The following is a 25,638-nucleotide window of genomic DNA, read 5'->3' as shown; positions in this document are numbered from 1 at the left end:
CCATCAATCACCGTCCCTCCACCCACGAGGGAGGAGGGACGGTGCATCGATGAATGAGTTGCACATGGGCTTATGATCTCGGATGACATCACAAACTTGCGAGATTTGCAAGATCGATGAGAATTGCATTTGCAGCCAGCAGGATCGACGCTCACGCTTGCATTTTGCCTGTAAATCACTGTCAACTTTTTTCCCCGTACATTTTATTGTTTTATTTTTCAAAAAAATAAATCTTTTTCATTTCTGGCAAGGGGGCGCTCGGAATTTACAAGAGGGCGCCACGCCCCTGTTACCTTATTCAGGGAGAACACTGTTCTGTCAGGAATCCTTACACATCTATCTGTGGTATTAAACTTTTCAGGCCTATATCCTTATATGTAGGTGTAACTCTGGTATTATTATTAACGTTGTCAGGCAGTCAGGCCTGAAAGGGTTAAGGATGTCGTCTTGTGAGTGAGTACACTGTGGAAAGTGCTCAATGACATTTCACAGGAGAGTAAATTCAATGCTTGGACACTAAGTAAACTCATGGTAACACTAACAGAATAGTAACTGAAAAGAAAAGGTTAAAAAACCTCAAACGTTTGTCAGAATAACAACCTACAGAACCCATTTCCACAACTGTACCTATGGAGAAGCCTGCTCAACCAAAAGAACCAATCTGGTTCTACCCAAGGAACCTATCTTGACAACTGTAACGATGGAAAAGGCTGTTGTGTTTACCCACAGAGGCTATCCATGAACTTATCTGGTCCTACCCACAGAACCTATCTGGTTCTATCCAAAGAATCGATCTAGACAACTGTAGCTGTGAAGAAGAATGTTCAATTCAAAGGACCTATCTTGACAACTGTATCTGTGGAAAAGACTGTTTTACCAAAAAGAACCTATATGGTTCCAATTTCCACAGAACCCGGAGAAGCCTGCAAACCCAAAGAACCTATCAAGACAACTGTAACTTTAGAGTTGCTTATTCAACCCTCTCATTCCTTTCTCTGTATATGGGGTCAAGCAAAACTGTGGAAAAATGCGGATTTACCCAGGCCTGGTGATGATGAATGGCTTGAGATAAGAATGACATAGAGGTGGGAGGCAGATATAAACTGCAAATAAACAACTCTACATGAAAACTGACCTGTCTCAAAATGTTAGCTTCACTTCTGTAGAATACATTTTACTGCTAATTGTAAACTCATTCAGCCCTGACCCTCTGGTGAAATATGCTGACCCTCAAATATATACATGAAACGTAGTGCGCCCTCTTAGCCAATATGACACACCACATAGCCAATAAATTCCGTGTAATGGATGCATTTTTTCGTTCACATGTAAAGTTATAGGGTCAATCCAAAGAAATTTCCACAATTCCTCAAATTGATGCAAAGTTCCCAGAAATCATGTTTGTTAGAGGGCACACTGCTGAAGAGGTAAAGCAAACACACTGGTCAAAGTATCTTTCATAATTTTATTACACTGTGAATCCTTTTAGAATGGTTATCGATGTCCAGGGTCCTGTAAGTTTATTATGTCAATTTACAATGTTCTTCAAACGCTGATGCCCATTTATCATATTCCACCCTGATTTTATGAACTATTGAACGCAAACAGCTGATTTATAAGTTTGCAGACTCACCTCTTGCAGCTAGGTCACTTGAACTGCTAGATCTGATCGTTTTTGACTTCAACACTTTTTCTGCAAAACACAGGAAAATTCATAGAAATAAAGTCCCTATTGTACACATTACACAAGAAAAGTCACATTAATAGGAGTCCCTATTGTACACACTACACAGTTATCATAATTGCTTTAACAATCTCATTAACCAAGGTCATTTGTGAGGCAATTACGGGGCCAATTAACTATCATTAGCATAATTAGCATAATTATAAATCATAACATTTGAGTATCTTTCAAACATGATGTCATGGGGACCTATCTGATGGCAGTTCTTTTGTTGAATTGATAGATCCACTACAAAATCTTGGGCAAAATGTCTTGAAGCACCGAAAACTGCAGTTACAGTTCAACAGCTATGGATACACAATTGGGAATTGTAAAGTATTAATGAAAGCCCACTGGCTGTCAAAATTGATTGTACTATGCTGGGTACATTTACAGCACTACCCAACAGAGGGCGCTCTTTTAGATGCTGACAGCAAGTACCACTGTGACCTGTGACCTCAACTGTAACTTGACCAACTCAAGATAGTGAAACTGCTGAAACAAGCAATCTGAAACGTATTTTCAGTCATGCATTCACATAGTACTGTATAACATAGGACTTATATTAGGGAGGAGTTAAATGGAAAAGACAGTTGTGCTTTTATTTGTTACTTCATGACAGGAAATATGAAAAAGTAAGCTGTATGTAAACCATATGTGTTATTAACATAGAGTACGTGATACCCACTTAATGTACCAGAAACATCAAAGCCTATTGACTGTCCAAAACTGATATTATTATACTTCTTTCTCTAACAACACTTGGAGAAACTGTGTTCAGAATTTTTGTCTTGTTTTATACCTAACGTGACTTCAAGGGATATAGTTTGAAATAGATAAAGTAAGCTTAATAATTCAAATTGCACAGACTTACCAACTACTAATATCGTGTGCCAGTGACAGCAGCTTAGATCAGGCACGACATGCAGAGCGCCAAATATTGGCCTGGGTGAACAAATGGCACCCTTCTTTCTATTTGTAACTCCAATGTCAATGTCAAGGCCGAGACGACCATTCTCTGTCTTGCCAAATGAGTAAATGTAATTATCTGAAGAAGAATAAGAGGAACATTCACAGATGCATTGATGAGAATCTGTTTGATGGTGAGGGTAACATTGCTTTCAGAATCACTGATCAGAGGATATTTTTCTGCGATGTCACCCAAACAAATCCCCAGAATGATATGCATGTAGCTTTAAGATTAGGTTTAGTATTTAACTGATGTAGTGTTCTTGAAGTTCCTTTCAGAATGGAGGATGGACACTGCAATTTTCTGGTGGCAACCATGGGGAACATATTCTTTTGTTATAAAAAGCATTGCAAAAGCCCTTTCATTACGTTCACTATCTCTTTAACTGCTGATATTATACTGCTTTATGTTCTGATCAAAGAAAAAACAATGAAAATATTGCATATACCCAAATATCAACACTGACAAAAAGAAGTTTGACAAAAACATTTGCACAAAGTGCATGTTGTGTATCAAATATGTACATTTCAACATGACATGATCGAAAAATTTTTTATTGTGGACAAAAATCTGAGACATCCAGGAGTGATCATAGAAATGCAAGTTGTATCCCTCTCATTGGTTTTTAACTGATCTGCCTACCTGATGTTGACACCACGGTGTAACTATCCCCACAACCAACTTTCTGTACACGCTGCCCAACCAGAGAACCAGCAACTTCACACACACAGTTCCTAGGTTTAAAATCTCCAATTCCAAGCTGGCCGTACTTGTTACTGCCAAATGTTATGAGTCTGCCATAGGCTGTCGACAAAGTTAACCCAAAAGAAAAATTGACGATAAAGATTCACACACTGCAAAAATTCATGTCCTATGGCAAATGTATAAATTCCTACAGAATTATTACTGAGCCCATTGTTGGCAGACAGCTAGTGCCAGTTTGGATATTTATGAAATAGTTAATGCTTGTAAAAAATAATTACCTTTGCTTTCAATTTTTATGATATTTTACTCAGTCTTTTCAACATGTTGAACTCACACTTTTTAAATCATGTTTTTACAAATTTTATATGTTCTCCATATTTGTCAGATATTGATAGGAAGGAAAGCCTCTTTGAAACTGCCAATGAACACAAGTAAATTGTCCATCATTACAAAGCTGGTAATAAAATAAAAAAAATAACCACTGATATTCATGTTTTATTTGAAGAAGCCGTAAAAGGGAACTTGATTTATGCCACAACCGAAAAGGATCTTGTAATATTGTGAACAATGTGATGTCAAAGATGTCCAAGATACATTACCATCAATGACTGCGGTGTGGGTTTTGCCGGCTGACACTGAGGTGATGTGATATCGAGTCAATGGTTTCACGGTCACTGGTGTGTGCTTGATCGGAATGTCATAAGACAGCTGTGGATGGAAAATGAAACAAAGGACAGCGATGTAAAATGAAACGGTACTGGTATATATATGTGTGGTATGGTATATATAAACGGTACTGGTATATATATGTAGATATGTGTTATGTATCAAAAACATGAATTGTTTGGGTCAAAACAGACGCTTAAAGAGTTTTCACTGTCTGCAGTGAAATCATTGATAATTTGAGTCGGTAGGATGTCATGCCATAAAGACCTTTTCTTTGCTTTCACTCTCACAGCAACCATGTATTGGATGACTCAAAATTAAATTTGACCAAATTCATACTTGTGTCATGTGACAATTTAGCCTCTTCTGACATTTTAAACAGTCTTTTATTCAAACAGTGATTTCGATATGATTGTGGAATTATGAGATGTAAAATTATGTAATAAAATATGAGCTGTCAGCTAAGTTGATATGGAAAGCAAATAGCTATATCTGTATGTTTCTAATAACTCGATAATAATTTACTAATGTTTACCCTCTCCTTGAACACCCACCAATACTTCCCACATATTTCATGTACCATCAATCAGCCCAGCTACTGTACATGTTTGCTCACCTTTACCACTAACTGCCTACATTCAACAGAAATAATCTAAAGTTCCACTGTTTTCAGTTGTTCTTCCACCAACTGCACATGTGTAATGCCATAGGGCCCTAGGCTCTAGGCTATTGGCAATACATTTCTGAACATGAATTTCTTACTAGCTTCTCATTTAATATGTGTATTTCCACCTCAAGAAAGGTTGTACTGTCAATTGTGCCGTAGCTGATCAGAAATAACACTAATGTGGGCAGGCCCTCCTTTTATTCTATTGTGTTTCAGTTATAGGGCAATCTCCAGGATTTTCAGTTGTATCATACATGTTTCATGTAAAAGAATGGAAGTCCGATGGGATTAATAGTGATTTTTCATGGATTCACATGATCATGGCATGACTGATCTCATGACCTTTCACGTAACCCCATGGTGATGTGTTGAAATATAGATTCGCATCTACATGATAACACTGACAAAACTAGAAGTGCTCTCTCCCAAGTTTTGACTTGCCATCATGTAGGGAATTTGCCAACATGTGACATTTCCCCCACCAATATCTAATCTTTGTGAGTTACAATTCTTACCTTGACCTGTCGTTTTCTGAGACCTGCAGCGACATTATTCAAGCCCAGTTTGTTGGACTCATTGCTGCCACAAGCCAGTAGTCTGCCCCCTGCAGTCAGGAAAAAGCTTCCATCTGAACCAGCACACACTGACACTATGATTCTCTTGCCCTGAATTGCAACCTGAAGTCAAGAGAGAATAGCATGGAAACATCACAACTTATCCTATTCCTAAACAAACTGATTCACTTGATGGAACATTCCAGGAAATACAACTGGCTGACATTATGAAATTGTCAATATCAACAAGAACTACTCCCAGAACCAGGGATGGAGGACTGTGCCTTAAATAAACTATATTAACACTGATATGAAGTTACAATACTTTTTGAAATATTATACTTCATTTTTTTTAAACTAATCTCGTAAAGAGTTCTTGTATTACAATTGCACTAAAGATTTCTCTTGAACTCAATTACAATAGGTGAGAATCTTCTACAGTCTTCAAGACTGCTGAAAAAAAAAACATGGGAAAAGTATGTGAAATTGGATTTTGAGGCAGTCAATTGGTTCATGTGATAAGAATTTGAGGATTACAGAAGTTATAGACAAAGAACTTGAGTGATGAATTTCACATGAGAAACGTTGATGAGATATTTTGGTATTCAACAATTGTCTACCTTTTGTGGAGACATATAATCATCTTCTGATCCAAGACCAAGACGACCTGTAATACATATAAGAAATGAAGAAGAAATACTCAGGACATGTCTTGAACAGTTATTATAATTTCTAAAGTTTTTAAACTTTATTCAGTAAAAAGTTCTAAAGTTCCAGGAGATTTGCTTGAACTTGCATCAGGAAGCACATGATGTATTCTAAAAACTTCCTTTGCAAAGTAATCGCAGGATGAGCATAGGATCCTTGAGAACATAACCTTCCTATGATAAAACCATAGACTATGGAATGAGCTTATACTTCAAAACATCTTTAAGGTGACTTAAAACATGCAGTCTTAATGGTATCATCTATCTAACAATCTTTTCAATAGTAATTATGGTGACTTTCTAAGCTGCTCTGTCAATTTTTCAGTTACAGCAAAAACTACCTCAGCCATATTTACTTCGTTTGATCATTTACAAGATTTCTCAATACTGAATTTATTATGAGGCTATAAGCTACCAGCCGCACGATCAAGGAGAGAATCATTGTGTGCTAATTAATGTCTAGATATGGCAGTCTGACTGATTCAATGCTAACCTGATATTTTTAAGCAGGATTTTTGCAATGTTTGGACCTGAAGAATTATCCTTTCAGCAGTAAAAACTCTGATGAAGTTTAGACAACTGCAGAATTAAAATGACTAATCAAGCTTATGTGCAATCATTAATGGCCTTTTTGGATATCAACTTAACTTTACTGTAAGCTTCTATCCTTGAAGCAATCACACACATCACAGTAGGAATGCTCATAAAAAGAAATGGCGGTAGATATCAAAGGCCCTAGAAGGAAAACATGATGACCATCCAATAAACTTGACTGCCCTATTGATCACCTACACTGTTGATGTCTCTCTAGGGAACAACATTCTCTTGATAGAAAAAAGTTGCTAGTGTGTGGTTTCTTCATTACATTCTAGTCATGTAAAACACTTATTTATTCATTCTGATATGTGGTGAGTCATTCACTGAGCACTCAATAACTGTCCTACCCTTGCATGCAGAAGTGCAGCATTAATATTCAAACAGCGTAATTTATGGTAAATACCATATCGCTGACCAAGGGTGTCTATATCAGGATTATTACTGCCAATACCCTAACTTAATCATGAAATCAACCAACAAATAGCAATATTGAAAATGTCTCGTCAATAGGGTCTGCAGTTCTAATGCTTGCAGAATTCATAGTTACAGATACATGTACATCTTACACTTGTATGTTTGAAAAGACATTTGACAAATGACCACTTACCATATGCCAGCCAGCAGAATCACATAAATAGTGTGAAAAAATAGCTACATTGTTCCTAGGTTGAAAAAAAATAGCTACACTGTTCCTAGGTTGAAAAAATAGCTACAATGTTCTCAGGGTGAAGATGCAAAATTTACCCTGTTCAGATTGACCAATTTGCGTCGGTGTAGGGCCGGGGCCGACGTAAAATAACCAATGTGGACACACTGCATCGGCCTTGGGCCGACACAGTTTGGTCCCGGTGAGAAGGGGGGGGTACAGGGCTGATGCAGGGCCGACGCAAATCGCCTGTGTGGACACGTTACGTCGGCCCTGGTCCCAGTTGAGGCCCTCACATGTTCATTTTGAGTAACGCATTGGTGCATAGAATATGGCGGTTTGTGGGAGCACGGAGGAGACGTAAAATGACGAGTGGTAGTGATATTTGCCCTTCTTGTGCGTAAAAACCGTCGGAAAATCATGAACAGTAGAAACAGCGCGCCAGTATTCAAATCCGCCATCTTGAACCTTGACAGGTCAGAGGTCACAAAGGACAGCAAATTTACGTCGGCCCAAATTCAGGTACCGGTAAGTGCGGACACGGACCAAATCTGTTCCCAAAAGGAGGATTATTTTGCGTCGGCCCAAATTTCAGTTGGGTTGCCAATGTGAACAAGACAATTGTTCCTAGGGTGAAAATGCTGCATTCTTAATGGCTAACATATGATAACTCACCATACTCGCCATTGCCCCATGAAAACACTTCTCCATCTCTTGTTAAAGCTAGAACATGGCAAGTACCACATGACACCTGATCTACAGGTGTCTCACTGAAATAATTGACAGGTATTGGTGTGTGTACTTCATCACCTTCTGAATTATCACAACCAATGCATCCATAGTAGTCCGAACCAAACGTGTACAATACACCAGTTTCTATGAAAAAAACATCATAAACACAATCATGGCCAGTCATATATTGCCTTACTGTACCTGGTTTATCAAAGAAGTTTTTCTACTGGCATTAACTTAAATATCTTTGAAAGAGAAAAACTCATTCATGCAATACTGCTATCCTGATCTTCACTACAACTGGAAAATAAATATAGGAATCAATGCAAGTTGTAGAAAAAATTAATGAGTTGTATTTGTAAGACAATGCTTTACTGGCCTTCTTCATAAAAACACAAAAGGAATATTTGTTTATTTTCATTGACTTTTGATGTGAATTGTACACATCTTACCACACAAATGAGAATAATTTCACAAATTTTTCTCTGCAAGTGCCAGTCTGCACATACTGGAAGTTTGAAACTACATGCAGTATATGATGATATTTATATATAAGACTAGTCCACTAGTTGCTAAGTATTTCTCTATAACTTTCTCTATAACTTTGTCTGTGTAAGCTTTCATAATTTTGTATCCTGCTATGGTTGTGTGTAGCACTTAATGGCTTGTCAAGTTACTAATTCCCCTTGCAAACGCCCTCTAGTGTTCCAAGTGATCTAGCTGTTTGTTGACATAAGCCTACTCCATAAGTGAATGATTGAAAAGGACCCTGAGCTCATGATATGAGGGGTTTAACACAAGTAACAATCTGAAATTGTGGTTGACAGTTTTCAAAATTTGATTAGGGTGGTTTTCTTGTCTTGGTATAATCTACAACTAGCAGGTGCATACAGATATTGACCAAGAAAGTTGACATGACAGCAACATAACACTCGCAGGCGTACTGTAGATACAGGGTTTTCTTTCCCATTTGTTTAAGTAACTAATTTACATATTGAGAACAACAAAATCGCAAAGTTGCCACATTGGACCTCATTGAAATAAAAAAACTCTGGCCAACCTTTTTATAAGGCTGATTTATTGTGAATTATTTGTAAGAACACAGGCTCTCAAAGTCACACAAGTCTGAGATCACACCACCTGTCAATGTGTATGAGGAGTTCGCTGAAGTTTATTTCTTCTAATATATTGATAAGTCTAAACGTCTATGTTACATGTTGATATTTACCGGTAACACAGGCAGTGAATTCCTCTCCACAGGATACTTGTTTTATAGCTTTGCCTTGCAATACTTCAACTTTCTTCGGTGTTCTGTATGAGGCAGTGTCTCCATGGCCCAACTGACCAACCATTCCTTGACCACCTTGTACATTCTGCATTGAATGATGCAACAAGAATGCCCACATCAGGAAATTGGTTGGCATGCGTTACCTAATATAGCCATCATTATTACACTATGTTAAATAGAATGGCCTTTGATAGAATTTTCAGAAAATCAAATATTTACACTTATCACATGCTCTGTACATTGAAAGTCACATGCTCCATAGGATTCAATGGTAATTTAATGATGATGTAGTGGGCTGCATAGTCATCATTTGACTGAAACTAGCCCACAACTATTTTCAACTTTACAAATTTGGGATTTAAGAATGATCAAATGATTGACATACGGTATCAAGTGTTTTACAAAATTATGCAAGATAATTGATAAATCACATGATAGTGATTTAAATGTATTCTTACATTGTTCCTGATTTTTGTCTTGAAATAAAGCATGTGATTTTCATTTGCATATATACCCAAACGTTTGGAGTGAAAATCATTTGAGAGACACATACAATAAAAACATTATAGCCAAAACAGGGCACCATGTACCCTCGAGGCAAGAGACCATTTGCCCTCTTGAAATCTGCTAAACAGTCACATGCCTTCTGGCATATGGTTTCTTGTTTGGGCTATAATATATAATATTCAGTGTGAATTTTAGTCTTACTTGCAGAGTCACACTTTTTGAAGTTCCCATTTTATCAAAGGATGACTAACATAATAATAACATTCCAATATGAATTTTGCATATTTCAAATGTTACTATTTCAAATTTGTAACCTAGATGAAACAAAGTGTCACACATGAAAAACCAGGATATAGTTTGTAACAAAATGAAAATTATGTTCAATGTCAAGTAGTAATAGTAGTTGTAATATGTAAACAAAGGAAACCTCAATCTTGTACGCAATGATGGTCACTTCAAAGAACTTCTTTCTTATATGAAAATATAATTTTTAATGACCAATCAAACTTTATATTTTTGCTAATCCAGGTATGAAAGATAGTAAATGCTGTCTCCCCAGGGTTACAGCATACTTCTGCGAGAGACACTTATTTCAGAAAAAAGCTAAATTCAAGGTCAACATCATAGGATGCAAACTACATTGTACCTCACAAAAGTTCAATTTGATCGGTTACTGGACATCCATATGATATCCATATTACTTACAGCCCAGGTGTAAACCTCTTTTTCAACAGTAACAACAGCAAAATGGCAGTGTGCAGCAGAAACTTGTAAGGCACTGTCTCCGTCCTTGAATATATCCATCTTTTGAGGAGTTAGCCTTCCACCACCCCAATAGTACACCTAGAAACAAAACAGTTATTATAGTACACCTAGAAACAAGACAGTCATTATAGTACACCTAGAATTAAGACATGGTTATGTATTTTTTTTGCAAATGCTAAATAATGACACAATGCAACCAGTTCAAAGCAGTGTAGGTACCGTTGGAAGTTACTCAAAATGCACACATAGCATTATCAGCTTTACAGCTTTTATTCATTTTCCCTTTAATCTTTACTTGTTGGTTTGAGTGTAAATTTTAGATTCCAAAACACACATTGCATGTACTGGATCCATGTTGGTGCATTTTAAAACTTTTCTATCATCTTATACAATAATTATGAATCAATGAAACAAGTTTTTCAAGATAAAATCAACTAGGTTAGGTTTAGTGATGCCAAATGCTTTTTGAAGCAAGAGGTTACATGCCTTTCTTTTGAATTCTGAGTCAACATCATAGACTCTACCTCATCAGTTTCAAGGTACTTTTTTGAATGTACACACACTCACCTCACTAACTTTTGACGTGACAACAGGAATTGTGTCGCTTTGACTAACAGAGGTTCTTGCTATCCTAGTTGAAGCATTCAGTTCTGCAACCTTCTGTTGCATTAATCTGAAATTTTCAAGCAGAAATTTTTCATGAGAAGTTTGGTGCAAGACAATCATATCTATTTCCCTCACAACACTTGTGCTATGAAGTATTGTTGCTATTGCTTTTACCATCTGAAAGCCAGCTTATTCCGTCTTCCTCTGGGATTTCTGTAAGGTACTGTAAAACACTTTGATTAGCTGGATGCTTTATAGTGTTTTCAGATTTAATTGCAATGACCAGGTTTTTAATTTAGCTGAAAAGACATCTTAACCATAGTAGATAGGGAAAAGTGTAAATTAGTGGCATCTTAACCCTTTCACCACCGTGGTTTGGCCCGATCCCATTGTTATCAATGGTGGTAGTGGACCTGTTTACAGGGAATTGGGGGTGAACAGGTTAAATCAGAGAGTTGTCAGACTGAGCTAAATTTGCTAATAAAGGATGCTAGCTAAAAAGAAATGCTTTACAGTACATCTTGGAAGTCATTTGGAGCAGAAACACTGTGCATTAAGGAAGAACTAGGTCATCTGAATGTAGAAAGAATCAAATATAAGGTATCACTAAAGACTGTATAGATGCTACATGGGTCACTGAGAAGATGAAATACAACCAAATAGTAAATGTTGAAATTATTCAAATAACACAGAATTATTTTCTGAACAGTAAATGTTTTTCAGTAATTTCAATTTCAGCCACATGATCTACATGCATTTTGTGTTTGAGCAGGTGATATTACAAAGCAGTACATACCCTCCTGAAGTGCAAAACATCGGATATGTCAGGATTTCATCTGCTGTCGGTCTTCTTTGTGGAGATTGTTGTAACAATTCTACGACAAGTGACTTCATTTCATCGGAATATTGTGAATCAATTTCGACTTGAAATTTACCCTGCACTATCTCGTAGCACAATTTCAATGGATTCTGTAAAGTTCATGAAATATAAATTGATATGGAAATATAGAATATTCTATTGGTTCATTATGTGACATGAATCTACTAAAATCCCTCTCACTTCTAGAGTATAAAGAGAGTATTTACAAGGGTAAATCAAATCTGACATATTGTTTCAAAGCTCAGATATTTTGTAAAGGACTGAACAGCATGTAGCATATGATGAACTTCACTCAGAATGTTGGAGCACTACTAAATATAGTTCATAACTTTTGTCTCTTCGTCAATTTGGCAGATATAAATTTCTTCTTAAATTTGAGTGTCAACAATAAATATCTGCTTTTAACAAGCGATGTCAATGTGTATTACTGAACATCACACGGATAAACTTTTATGATAGGAAACAAGCCTTTTGTGTATAAAGTTTACAAACTCTGTTTATCTCTTCTTTTCAATAAAAGTGGTTTTACATCATGTACTACTAAGCATTATTTCACAAAAGGTCTCCATAAAACCCTCAAGACAAAAGCTTTATGTCAACTGTGGAAACACACCGACCATCTTCTCAAGATACTTACTGATGCATCAAACGTCCTAGTCAGTGTCAGCATTTCATAGAGCACACATCCTAACGCCCACATGTCACTTTTGTTATTGTACCTGTCAGTAAATACACAGACAGCATTCCATGCTGGGTTAGTAATTCTGATGCCATGCTTTACCAAATGGTGATATCAGTGTATTACGTATTCACTCGGTGTTTAGTGGTCACTCGTTATGGACATGGTAAAGGGTCATACAATAATATGTGCAGTACACTGTCCACTGTGTGAAGGGCACTCTGATCTGGCAATGGTGGAAACAAGACCTCGGATTCATAACTGAGATTTTAAGTATAGGATAAAGCTAGAGTACGAGGGCTCTTCTTGTATATAAAGTCCAACCAACGATAAAATGTCTTGGCCTGCGGCCTCGACATTTTATCATAGGGTTGGACTTTATATACCAGAAGAGCCCGAGTACGAGGGTTTTATCCGACTTAAAAACTATCGCCCCTAATTGATATATTTTCGTTTTCAATGTGTTTACGTCAACCGTCCCCTTTGTCAATGTAACATGTTTAGGATATGAATTAAAACTTTTATTTGTGAAATAGCCTTCCTATGTAATGGAACATCCTATAAATGCCCTAGGGCACATTATATAAATGCCCTAGGGCACAGCAGATTTTATGTTGCAGCTGGTTTCCGTTGTGTTACCAAATTTGAATATTAAAACGTACCAGATGTCTACAGAATATGACATGTTCACTTTTGATTGGACAGTACTTTACTACGGCGCTGTCATTCGTTTCTGGAATTTGGTGACCAAGGCTTTACGAGTAAATAAAACACCCTGAATTGAGCACTCTGATTGGTCAATCAACAGTAGATAGTTTTTTAACATCACTTTTAAATGTCTTTATGGTACTGGTCATCAATATCTTAGATTAGTCTCTGTGTCCTGAGGCGTAGCCTACATTCCTCTGATCATTCTAAATTTATTCTCTTAAAGTCAGTCTTTGACATAACTTCAATAATTTATTTAAAGTTTGCAACAAAGAATTTATACCAGATCAATTGCTTTTTGTTTTTGTTCATTTATTTTACGTATCTCTGATCACAGCCTCTATGGATTTTAGAATTATCATTGTAACATGTATTATTTTGTGATGTTATGAGGTTATTACATGAAGGTTGCCTGAAGACGTTAGTGTTGCATATTGCCAGATGCAAAGTGGAATGTGATGTGCGGTGCAAATGTCTGAGTAAATCCTTTGCCGTATTTTCGTTTTAACCTTATTAGAATACATCTGACATTTGTAAATAGTGTCGAATGGGCCATGAAGTACCGTGGCCGAAAACGACACAGACCCTCTTCAGTTTGTAATTGCGTCGTTCTGTTAGAGCTGCGTCGTTCTGTTTTGATCTGCGCTCTTCAGTTTGTAATTGCGTCGTTCTGTTTGAGCTGCGTCGTTCTGTTTTGAACTGCGCTCTTCAGTTTGTAATTGCGTCGTTCTGTTTGAGCTGCGTCGTTCTGTTTTGACCTGCGCTCTTCAGTTTGTAATTGCGTCGTTCTGTTTGAGCTGCGTCGTTCTGTTTTGACCTGCGCTCTTCAGTTTGTAATTGCGTCGTTCTGTTTGAGCTGCGTCGTTCTGTTTTGACCTGCGCTCTTCAGTTTGTAATTGCGTCGTACTGTTTGAACTGTATCGTTCTGTTTGATCGTCGCTCTTCAGTTTGTTTTGTTGTAATAAAGGGAAAGCAACTCCACACATCGTTCATATCTGAGTTGTATGCATTCTGTGTATGATATTGTGTATATTGTGAGTGTGTATCATGTTTGATTGTTTTATGTGAGTATTGGTCAGCCATGGCGAATGTAATAAAGGGAAAGCAACTCCTCATATCGTTCATATGTGAATTCTTTGCGTTTTGTGTATGATTCTATGTGTGTGTATATAATGCTAAGGGTTAGATTAGCCATGGCGAGACGTACCCGTAATTTACGTGTCTTCAGTGTCTGGCTGTTAACCCACATCGGAGCGGAGAGACTAGCGTTACACTGCGATCCTTTGAAGCTACGTTTGGAAAACAGAGTTTTCTTCATCAGTCACTTAAAATTCATTTTTGATTGGTGAGACATGTTGAATGATTGATTGATTTTGTGTGTTAATATGTTGTTCCACTGAAGTTTGTTGTTCAATTACGGAAGCTATGTCTACGGTTTAGTCTTGTTGTGTTTGCGTATGCTCATTTGATCTGATTGCGAGCTATTGTAGCTTTGTGAAGTCTGGCATTTGTAAGTGTATCGCATACTTCTGTTCCTTCTGTATGCGATTATTGGTTGCTCGAAGGTTTGCAGCATGAAAAAAATATTTGGGACAAGATTTCACTGACGTTCTTGATCCAAGGCTTAAATAGTATAAAATCATGGACTTTTGTATAAAATACAGCAAAAAACGGGCTAAGTGTCAAAGACACAAGGGAAAAAAAGCTGGAGCAACAAAAAAGGACCTCGAAATTAAGAAAGTGAAATAGAAAAACATGAAAAGACATTGATGAAGTTCAGAGAGCTTTAGATGATATTTACGAAGTCAAAACACAAGGTATTATTCAACTTGCTAGAGTAAGATGACATGAGCTTGGTGAAAAAAGCAATGCTTATTTTTTGAAGCTTGAAAAGAGAAATCATTACAAAAATCACATTCGTAAACTTCAAGCATCTACAGATTTAAATGAAATTTTAAACACGCAGAAAAAATTTTATCGAAATTTATACCAGACTACACATTGTTTTCCTGAAGAAAAACCAGAAGAGTTCACTGGCGATTTGCATATTCCTTTACTGTCACAATTACAGAACAAATATTTGTGAGGGTTATTTGAGTCTCGAAGAGGGCTACCAAGCTTCGAAAAACATGTCCAGTAATAAAAGCCCGGGGAATGGCGTTTCTGGCCCTTATATGGTAATTTAATTGTACTGAGTTTAAACTATATGTACACGTCCATATGGAGAGTTGTCAGTGTCAGTTTCCCAAAGACAAGCAACCATTACTTTGATTGATAAAAAAGAAAAAGATCGTCTGCAGCTGAAAACTTGGGGACCTATTTGTCTTTTAAACTTTTATTATAAAATTGTTGCCAAGGCCCTTTTAATTCGAATTTCAAAGTTTTATCGGAAATAATTTACCCAAATCAAGCTGGTTAATATGTGAAAGGTCGCTACACCGGTGACGCTGTTGACCGGTCGTCCCCTTCGTCGACCATCAGACCAACTTCATGAACTTTCTGAGCGCAAGGTGAATCGTGGCAGAAATATACAATTACACTTACTTGAACTAATTTCTACACAAACTTGGAAAAGTTTACTTCAATCAGTTGACAAAATATGTCTCCGAAAAAATCTAAGCGTGTCAATAGCCACCTTGGCTATTGCCACGCGCGTGGCAATAGGCAACTTGGCTATTGCCACGCGCGTGGCAATAGACACTCCGATATATATATATATATATATATATATATATATATATATATATATATATATATATATATATATATATATATATAGTAAACACAATACGAACACAACCTTTAACACAATAGAACAAAGTTAGACATCCTAGCTTCCAGAATGAAAGAATACGTACAATCTGCCGTTTATATACCACGAAATTTATCCACTGAACCTGACTTGAGGCGATTGATAAAGAAAGTCTGGTAAACTTTCGAAACATAGCGTTAGTGTCGTACGCAGTGTCTCTACTCTGGAGTACAGACTGCACTGACATTCATATTTAGCTGTCTCGCGCCGTACCTAAATTGCCATTGTACAGACTGCACTGACATTCATATTCAGCTGTCTCGCCGTACCTATTCTGTTCTGTACACAAGACAGTGAAACAAAAAATACACACCACCATACATTAAACGCAAACAACCAATATGTGAACGATGTGTGGAGTTGCTCTCCCTCTACTACCTATGACTCCACGGGCACCCATGCCAAGTTGCATATTCTCCAAGTGACCGTTCAATGTTTGTTACAAAATGTTTACTCCAGTACTTCCGTGTTATGCTGAAAACAAACTTAAGAGCACAGATCAACCAGAACGACGCAGCTCAAACAGAACGACGCAATTACAAACTGAAGAGCGCAGGTCGAAACAGAACGACGCAGCTCAAACAGAACGACGCAATTACAAACTGAAGAGCGCAGATCGAAACAGAACGACGCAGCTCAAACAGAACGACGCAATTACAAACTGAAGAGCGCAGGTCAAAACAGAACGACGCAGCTCAAACAGAACGACGCAATTACAAACTGAAGAGCGCAGGTCGAAACAGAACGACGCAGCTCAAACAGAACGACGCAATTACAAACTGAAGAGGGTCTGTGTCGTTTTCGGCCACGGCAATGAAGTGACCATTTTCATTCAATATTATCCATTTTTCTCCTAATTGATAGTTCAAGAATGGAACGCCATATTGGAAACCCTTCTTATAGCCTGTGCCACTACGAGTGCAATCATCCAACGGGTACCTTGAAACCATACAAACAGTGAATGCAAGGAGACACCCGCAGAGTCACAGTGCCTTGGGCTTGGGGCCCTGATAATGTTTACTGTTATGGCATGCTCATTTCATACAGTTTCCTACCTACACACAAAATTCTATTGTTGTCAATGGCAGATGTATAATACATGTATTATGTCGTACACATGCATGCACCATCCAAATGTTGTCTACCAGAATGCGTAACTGGCTTCAGTCACTGAAGTCTCCTTACAAACTTTCTGATTGGACATACAGGTAGCACTGGATACTGAATAATGTTTCTCCATTGTCCTATCTGAGATAAATATCTGGCATACAATTGGCAGAATCACAAAATGGCCAAAATCGCAGATATTATGGAAGCATTAATTGGGCAGCTACATGATGTGAAAATCTACTGAGAAATGAAGCTATAGATATTTAATTAACTCATGCACTTGATCAAAGCATTTCTTTACAAATTTGTGTATGTCATCCTTGCACGTCACAGACATATGCACATTAATGCCAACACACAACACATTCTCAGCCCTACATTTCAGGCATTCCAGTACAGCATTGCAGTATTACAATGGCAAGCAATTTATCTTCAAAGTGTTACAGTCAAAGCTTGCTGAAGACAATCATGTTTCATTACACGCCAGGCAAGGAAAACTATTTTTTGTATCATGCCAAATTTATATCTATAATTACACTTGCATTGCAAGCATATGGACTTTTAAGGTGAAACCTTATGGTATTTTGAATGCTGTCACAAAAGTAATATATTTAAGTCACAAAAGAAATGTTGAAGAAACTAATATATACAGATGTGTGAAGATGAATTGAAAATTGGAAATAGAGAAAGAAACAGTTCAGATTAACTGATATAAACATCCTCCTTACCTTTCACCTCGAATAATTTCTGGTGACATGTAGTACGGTGTTCCGACAACCTGCAATGCAAACCATGATGTGAAAATTAATATCATTCATGAACAATGACAATTTCACATTATAATTGCATATTAGAAATATTCAAAAAACTGAAAAAAAACCCCAACTATTGTTGCGCTTAGGTCATGAATTGAATATGAGTAAAGAAAATATTCTCAAATAAACGAGCTTGTAAAGAATTTTCATTTACTTTTGTACTGTTTTTTGGAGGGTATATGTGATAGTGTACCACATACAATGGTTTCTGTTAGCAGTAACTGTAACATTATCTACATGTGAAAGCTGGTTAATGTGATGGGCTTCTTTCCAAAGTACTTCATTTTGCTCTTACACTGTGTTTTCTTCATCACAACATTGCAAAGACTGCAGGACAACTAGCTAACATATGATCAAATTTTCAGTTGACATGGTATGTAATGCAAGAATTCCTTTGGTATGTTAATGGAAGATGTCATAGTTCTATTCAAATCAATTCAAAACATCATACATGTACTATTTTTCACAACGCTTGTACCTAGACAGGTATAAACCTAATAAATTTCAATGTGTATGTCCATTGTTTAATATTTGAACACAAAATATTACACCTAAATTTGATATATAAAATTACTGGCAGTCATACTTACAGTGTCTGCCATTTGACTTTGATTGTCTAAAACCTTTGAAATACCAAAATCTCCAAGTTTGACTAATGCTGACTTCGTCAAGAAAATATTTAAGGTTTTGATATCCCTGGAATGGAAAACAACATGACACTCATTATTACATCTGACACTCATTATTACATCTGACACTCAGCAAAATTCAAGCTTACCAGTTTGGGTTACCGATATTCAGTTGATGTGTTTTGGATACAAGCAGACCATGATTTTAAACATTTACACTCTCTTTTTATACGCAACTGAATTCATCCTTATCCTAACCTTGACTCTCAGGCATGTATGCAATAAAATTCACACTGTGTTGGAACATAAATTTTGTTAATTAGACAGAATTTTGTATTTTTAAACTATGATTTCATTTACAAAAGCATTCTTTTTTCAATGCAACTTTTACAATGGTAAGTGAAAGTTTTATCTCTCCACACAAAATGGACATATGCTCCTTCTCCACCTTTGGAGACCTTGCATTCCACAGCAATGATTAAGTTCACGTCACATAAAAATTTCAAATACATGACGGAGTATGTAAGGCAGATTTTTGCTATGCAATCTTGACAATTCAATAATTTTCTCTCCGAGGACATGTCAATTGGCTTTGGTATTTCAATGATGATTTATAACTTTGCTCTCTTCTGTCCTAAATTGCTAAATTGCATTTCTTGTTGTTGATCAATACCGATAAATGACTTTAACCCTTTTCCTGCCAGACAGCATCACTTCCCCTCAGCCAAGTCAGTTAAAAATGGTATTGAGCCAAAACATGACGTATTTTCACCCACTTGGTTTGGTCTGTTATAGCATCTTTAGTCCAAAAAAATCAAGTTTACAGTAATTATGTTTTCAACATCTTTCAAATGTACAGTATTATGTTAAAATACACCATATGGAATATGTTGTGTGGTTCATTAATTTTAACCATTTGACCTGGTGGTGAAACATGGACTTGGCAGGAAAAGGCTCAAGCATGCAATGTGTAATGATAGTAAGTCACTAAGTGTCACCTAATATTGGTGCAGTAAACTCTGTAAACATTGACAACAGGCTGGTTAAGTTCACACATACCTGTGTAGAATTCCAAATTCATGAATGTGGGAAACAGCTGAACATATTTGAAAAAAATACCATATGATAATCTAGAGAGACAAGAATGATTAAATGCCACAATATTAATGAAACAAGTTCACATATGTGTCATCTGCTATGAAGTGTTGCTGTAACTGAACAGCTGCAAAAACATCAAATGTTTCACAACCGCACTGTCAAAGCTAGATTCTTTTATTTCAATGAAATACATGATTGTTCCATTGCTTAAAATATGTAATACAGCATGTATGACCTTAAAACCCTTGTTTTAAAATGCACACAACTGCTATTTTTTTCAGTCTTTAACCCTTTCACCACCATGGTTTGTCCCAAATCCATTGTTTTCTATGGTAAAGTTGGACTTGTATACAGGGAACTGGGGGTGAAAGGGTTAAAGGAGTTATTCCATACATGATTGCTAAACAATATCCTAATTGTGAAATTTTTTCTAAGGTATGGAAATTTATTCTGGTAGTGTACACACAATGGTAATAGGAGAATACTGTCATAACACACAAACATTGAAATGAATATCTGCTTGTTTGCTGTGTGTGTAGGTCTTGACATTTTCTAAATTAACAGTGCACACCTTTTTATCCAATGCATAAATACCTTCAGGGCCATTATATTTATGTGAAGTATTCCACTCATGTTGTAGATAGGTATGACTTTTTGCAAATTCTTTTGTTAACTTAACTATACACTATGCTGGATTTGGGGAATCTCCAGCCCCACATAATTAGCAATCAGAACATGTTAGAATGTGATAACACAGTACATAAATACACATTCTTTGCCTATTAACAAATCAAGCAACTTGTGTGAACAGAATAATGCTGCCTCCGTTAATTGAGGTTTGCAAACTGCTTGTTTACTTAGTGACTACTTATCAATCATACTAATGGTGTCGCAGATTGTGGAAATGAAAACATTGAAATTCTCAAGTGGGGTTTATGACGAGAATACAAGTATTGGTAAAGTTTTAATATTGCAATAAATTGATACTTGCATGCTCTTCAAAAAGTTGCTGGTTCTGGTTTATAATCTTTTCATACAACGTGCCACCTGATGGGAAAGAAAAATTCACAGCAAATGATCAATGTTTAATGGTAGAAGGAAATCGCCAGTTGAAGTAGCTTTTTCATCACGTACACACATTATATTCAAAAATACCATATACAGTTGTACACTCAAAGATTAACTGGCAAACAGTTGTCAAACTCATGACATTCTGCTTTCTTACTGCTATGGATAGCAGTACATCCATAAGTTATGAGTTAATGACATTGTCCTCCTTTACACTACATAGCATTAAATAGATCATCATCTTCATCAACACTGTGATCATTGCTATCATAATTATCATCTAAGTGATGACGATGATGATAACGACGATGATGATGATGGCAATAAGCAAAATCTGGCGATCTTAGATCAAGGACAACAAACAAATTCACTCCTTGGTCAGGTGGATTTGTTAATTTACTTGGTCTAGGAAGACCGATAAATACAGGTGCTACTGTATGATAATGTCCGAATACAGCACAGTCATACATAGTTTGCAAGATCACTGGATTAGTGGGGAACCAAATGTTTTACTGATTCGTTGACCCCCTTTTATCGTTACAATTGACTATTCTCATAATTAATATTTTTTTAATAATTGGATTTATGAGTGACTTACCGTTGGCATACTCCATTTCAATCAGCAGAGTGTCTTCATGAAGGAAATGATTATAGTAACAGACAACATTGGCATGATTCAAAAGTGAAAGAATTTCAATCTCATTCTGGGAATCTCTTCTTTCTTTGTCTGAACATCTTGTAAGGTCAACCTCTTTCCACACGACTAGAGAGTTATCCTGTAAGAAAGCAAGATGCTGGTTTAATTTTGCAGTGTCATTTACTTGATATTGTTAACTGAAAAATTTATTTTCTTCCTGCAAAACCCTTGATAATAAACTGAAACAATAGTGATAGTCTTCTGTAAACACTCAAAGAGAATCATGCCTTCAACTACTTTTGTTGATCTTTTCAATCCCTCAGTCACTGATGAAAATAATTTTACTGAATTTCATGACAACACCAGACTTTTCACAGTGAACATAAACTCAGAATGCAATGATGATCTGGATATTGTTGTACTGCATTGGGTGAACCTATTATGTTAGTTGATCATATCAAATGTAAACAGACCCAAAATAATAAAGCACCTACAGTAGATGTTATTGTAGAACTCTACAAATATGCGCCACAAATATTTTCAATTATTGTATGTTCAACATTCAATTCACTTTTATTATCTGGCCATTTTCCAAATTCTTGCGTGAAAGGGATGGTTTTCCCAAACATATAACAAGCGACCTAGCGGCCGATATAGCTCCGCTGTGTTTATGTAGAGAATAACTATTTTTGACACATGTTGATGAAGAAGGTGAAAATCTTTGATAGCTCAATGCAGTGGCCAGAGAAAAGTGGCTAAAATAGCTGCAAAAATACACAATTGAAGATCTAATCATACTTTGAATATATCTCACATTGGATCATCCCTAAGAACATGTCAACCAAAACTGTCTGATGAGTATTTTTTTGGAGAATAAAATTTTCTGACCAAAAATGGCAACAATTGCCCCCAAAAATAAAATTTGCAGATTTCATCATAATTTCAAAAGATCAAATTTAGTTCATCTATAGAAACCTATACACCAAATTTCAAAGCTGTTGAACAGTACTTTTTGAGAAACACATATTTTAACCATAATGGAAAAAATTGACCCAAAAATTCAAAATTGCAGATTTCATCATAATTTCAAAAAATATTACTTAGTTCATCTATAGAAACCTCTATACCAAATTTCAAAGCTATCAGGTGAGTAGTTTTGGAAATACCGGTACACATTTTTTGACCAAAATTGGCAAAAATTGCCCCTAAAATACAAAATTACAGATTTCATCAGAAATTCAATATATATTACTTAGCTCATCTGTAGAAACCTGTATACCAAATTTCAAAGCTATCAGACCAGTACTTTTTGAGAAACACATTTTTTGACCAAAAATGGCAAAAATTGCCCCAAAATTACAAAATTGCAGATTTCATCATAATTTCAATAAATATCATTAAGGTGATCTGTAGAAACCAGTATACCAAATCGCAAAGCTATCAGATGAGTAGTTTTCGAAATACACATTTTTTGACCAAAAGTGGCAAAAATTGCCCCAAAAATACAAAATTGCAGATTTCATCATAATTTCAATAAATATCATTTTGTTCATCTGTAGGAACCTGTATACCAAGTTTCAAAGCTATCAGATGAGTAGTTTTGGAAATACACATTTTTTGACCAAAATGGCAAAAATTGCCCAAAAATACAAAATTACAGATTACATCAGAAATTCAATATATATTACTTAGTTCATCTATAGAAACCTGTATGCCAAATTTCAAAACTATCAGACCAGTACTTTTTGAGAAATACATTTTTTGACCAAAAATGGCAAAAATTGCCTTAAAAATGCAAATTTGCATATTTCTGCACAATTTGAACAAATCTGAAAAAGATCATCTCTAGGAACATATGTACCAAATATCAAAGCTATCTGACTGGTAGTTTTGAAGGAGAAGATTTTTAAAGATAATTTTACCAAAAATGACAAAAATTGCCTTAAAAATACAAATATGCAAATTTCACCACAATTTGAACAAATCTGACTGAAGTCACCCTAAGTAAACTGCATATCAAATTTAAAGCAATCAGACAAGCGGTTTCAGAGAAGAAGATTTTTTTACCAAAAACACCAAAAAATGCCCCAAAAATACAAATATGCAAATTTCACTACGATTTGAACAAACTTAAGTGAGGTCACCCCAAGTGAGCTGCATATAAAATTTCAAAGCAATTGGACTTGCGGTTTCAGAGGAGAAGGCAATTGTTGACGGACGACGACGACGACGGACGACGACGACGACGACGGACGACGACGGAAAATCAACCTATTTGATAAGCTCCGCGTCGCTGACAGCGGAGCTAAAAAGGGTGACAGGGATAGTCCTGGAAATTACTGGGGGAGATAACTTCTCCTTGTTATTAGAGAAACTTATTGTTTAATTCTTTGTAAAAGGCTAGAAAAAAAATTCAACAGCTATTGTAATATTTCTGATATCTAGATTAAGATCCAAAAGAGTACTATTATGAGAACCATAATGGCTCTATACCTATCAAAAAGAAAAGGAAAACTATGCAATTTTAGTGATTTTGAAAGTTTTTGATAGAATTCAACATTAGTTGTTATTTCATAAAACCTACATGTAGTGTCAAAAGAACTTTCAAAGTTTAACCCTTTTCCTGCCAGGCAATATTACTTCCCCATCAGCTAAGTCAGTAAAAAGCGATATTGAGCCAAAACATGACGTATTTTCACCCACTTGGCTTGGTCTGTTATATCATCTTTAGTCAAAAAAAATCAACTTTACAGTATTTATGTTTTCAACAGCTTTCAAATGTACAGTATTATGTTAAAACACACCATATGGAATATGTTGTATTTCATTAATTTTAATCATCTTGACCTGGTGGTGAAATATGGACTTGGCAGGAAAACGGTTAACCTATGTATACCAATGTCCAAGCACGTGTATGAATGCCTTTCTGTTAAACCAATTTTTTAATATGTACTTGTGGCCTTCAACAAGGCTATATACATATTGCCATTACTTTTTGTCATGGAAACTGAATTGAAAAGTGAGTATTCTTCAGATGTATCTCCATTATCAAATAGATTATGTTGCTCTGGGAAACAGTCGTGTCCTCATGAGTGGCACTATGGTAGAATTACAAAGATTATTAAATGAGTCATTGGATTACGGAAAAAAATGGAAAATGAAATATAATATTGAAAAACTAATAATAGTGGTTTTCAAAACTTTTTGGCATACAATTACGACTTTGGATTGCCCTGAGACATATTTTGCAAATAGTGTAAAACTACAATATTCAAATATTTTTGGAATCACCATGTTAATGCAACTGGAGATGATGGTTTATTTTCAGAGTCTATTTCCATGTGTAATATTACAAAATCAACATTCTTGTTTTCAAAACCCTGTGTACGTTATTTTCTAGGCATGTACTATTTTCTTTTCTTTTAAGTCTGTTGTCATAGCAACTGTTATCCCTATTCAAATCATGTCTGTAAGATAAGGTTTGATACTTGCGTATACATCTGTGATGTCAAGATGCTACGCCACCTTCGTGCACACGCTCTTACAGATGCTATAACAAGAGCGTAGTTCCGCTACCTGGCCGGCCATTCTTATTCACAAACGCAACGTAAACAATCGATTACAGGTAATTCACAAGGTAGCACTGCGGGGTGCTCGAGGGGGTGCATCCTCGCTACTAAAATAATTGGAGAGGCGATCAGGTCTGCAACGACAAACACACAACAGCCTCTTGGCTATCTACAATGCTGCTTACGTAGGATTGAAGTGTTATGTCAGTTTACATGATAGATGTTAGTCTTCACTCACTGTGTCAAGTGGGTGTCTATGCGATAACATCGAATCTCACGAATGGCGCCATCATCTCGTTTTGCGTTGTTTCACAAATACACCTGGACCTTACCTCTAGTTTACGATACAACACAGCTTCACCAAATGCACCTCTTCCTAGAGTCCGAACTGGGATATATAGTTCCTCTTGTCCAGCGTCAGAAATCGCCGACGATATTGAGCTACCCGTTTCCCCGCTGTCTTCGGTAGCCATTTTTATGATATATCTGCTCATGCGCGT

General features: G+C 36.3%; 1 protein-coding gene across 1 annotated transcript in view; it reads right to left on the bottom strand.

Annotated features, from left to right (window-relative positions):
* LOC139149061 (serine/threonine-protein kinase Nek9-like) overlaps positions 1 to 25,633 on the bottom strand; it is a 110,629-nt gene extending 84,996 nt beyond the window's left edge. Inside the window, exons 1-18 of the mRNA XM_070720584.1 lie at positions 25,471 to 25,633; positions 21,531 to 21,708; positions 20,856 to 20,911; positions 19,826 to 19,896; positions 18,728 to 18,833; positions 18,051 to 18,100; positions 12,651 to 12,732; positions 11,930 to 12,102; positions 11,095 to 11,200; positions 10,468 to 10,605; positions 9,196 to 9,340; positions 7,911 to 8,111; positions 5,906 to 5,952; positions 5,247 to 5,408; positions 3,998 to 4,106; positions 3,336 to 3,497; positions 2,598 to 2,771; positions 1,634 to 1,693 (exon numbers count right to left, since the gene is read on the bottom strand). Of these exons, the coding sequence (XP_070576685.1) occupies positions 1,634 to 1,693; positions 2,598 to 2,771; positions 3,336 to 3,497; positions 3,998 to 4,106; positions 5,247 to 5,408; positions 5,906 to 5,952; positions 7,911 to 8,111; positions 9,196 to 9,340; positions 10,468 to 10,605; positions 11,095 to 11,200; positions 11,930 to 12,102; positions 12,651 to 12,732; positions 18,051 to 18,100; positions 18,728 to 18,833; positions 19,826 to 19,896; positions 20,856 to 20,911; positions 21,531 to 21,708; positions 25,471 to 25,632 (2,182 nt within the window). The 5' untranslated portion in view covers position 25,633. The remainder of the gene's footprint in view (positions 1 to 1,633; positions 1,694 to 2,597; positions 2,772 to 3,335; positions 3,498 to 3,997; positions 4,107 to 5,246; positions 5,409 to 5,905; positions 5,953 to 7,910; positions 8,112 to 9,195; positions 9,341 to 10,467; positions 10,606 to 11,094; positions 11,201 to 11,929; positions 12,103 to 12,650; positions 12,733 to 18,050; positions 18,101 to 18,727; positions 18,834 to 19,825; positions 19,897 to 20,855; positions 20,912 to 21,530; positions 21,709 to 25,470) is intronic.
* Positions 25,634 to 25,638: the final 5 nt, after the last annotated feature.

The sequence above is a fragment of the Ptychodera flava genome, chromosome 14, assembly GCF_041260155.1.
Source record: "Ptychodera flava strain L36383 chromosome 14, AS_Pfla_20210202, whole genome shotgun sequence".
NCBI classification, from domain to species: Eukaryota; Metazoa; Hemichordata; class Enteropneusta; family Ptychoderidae; genus Ptychodera; species Ptychodera flava.
Note: the sequence above shows the minus strand (reverse complement) of the source record. Positions and strands in the feature narration are given on the sequence as shown.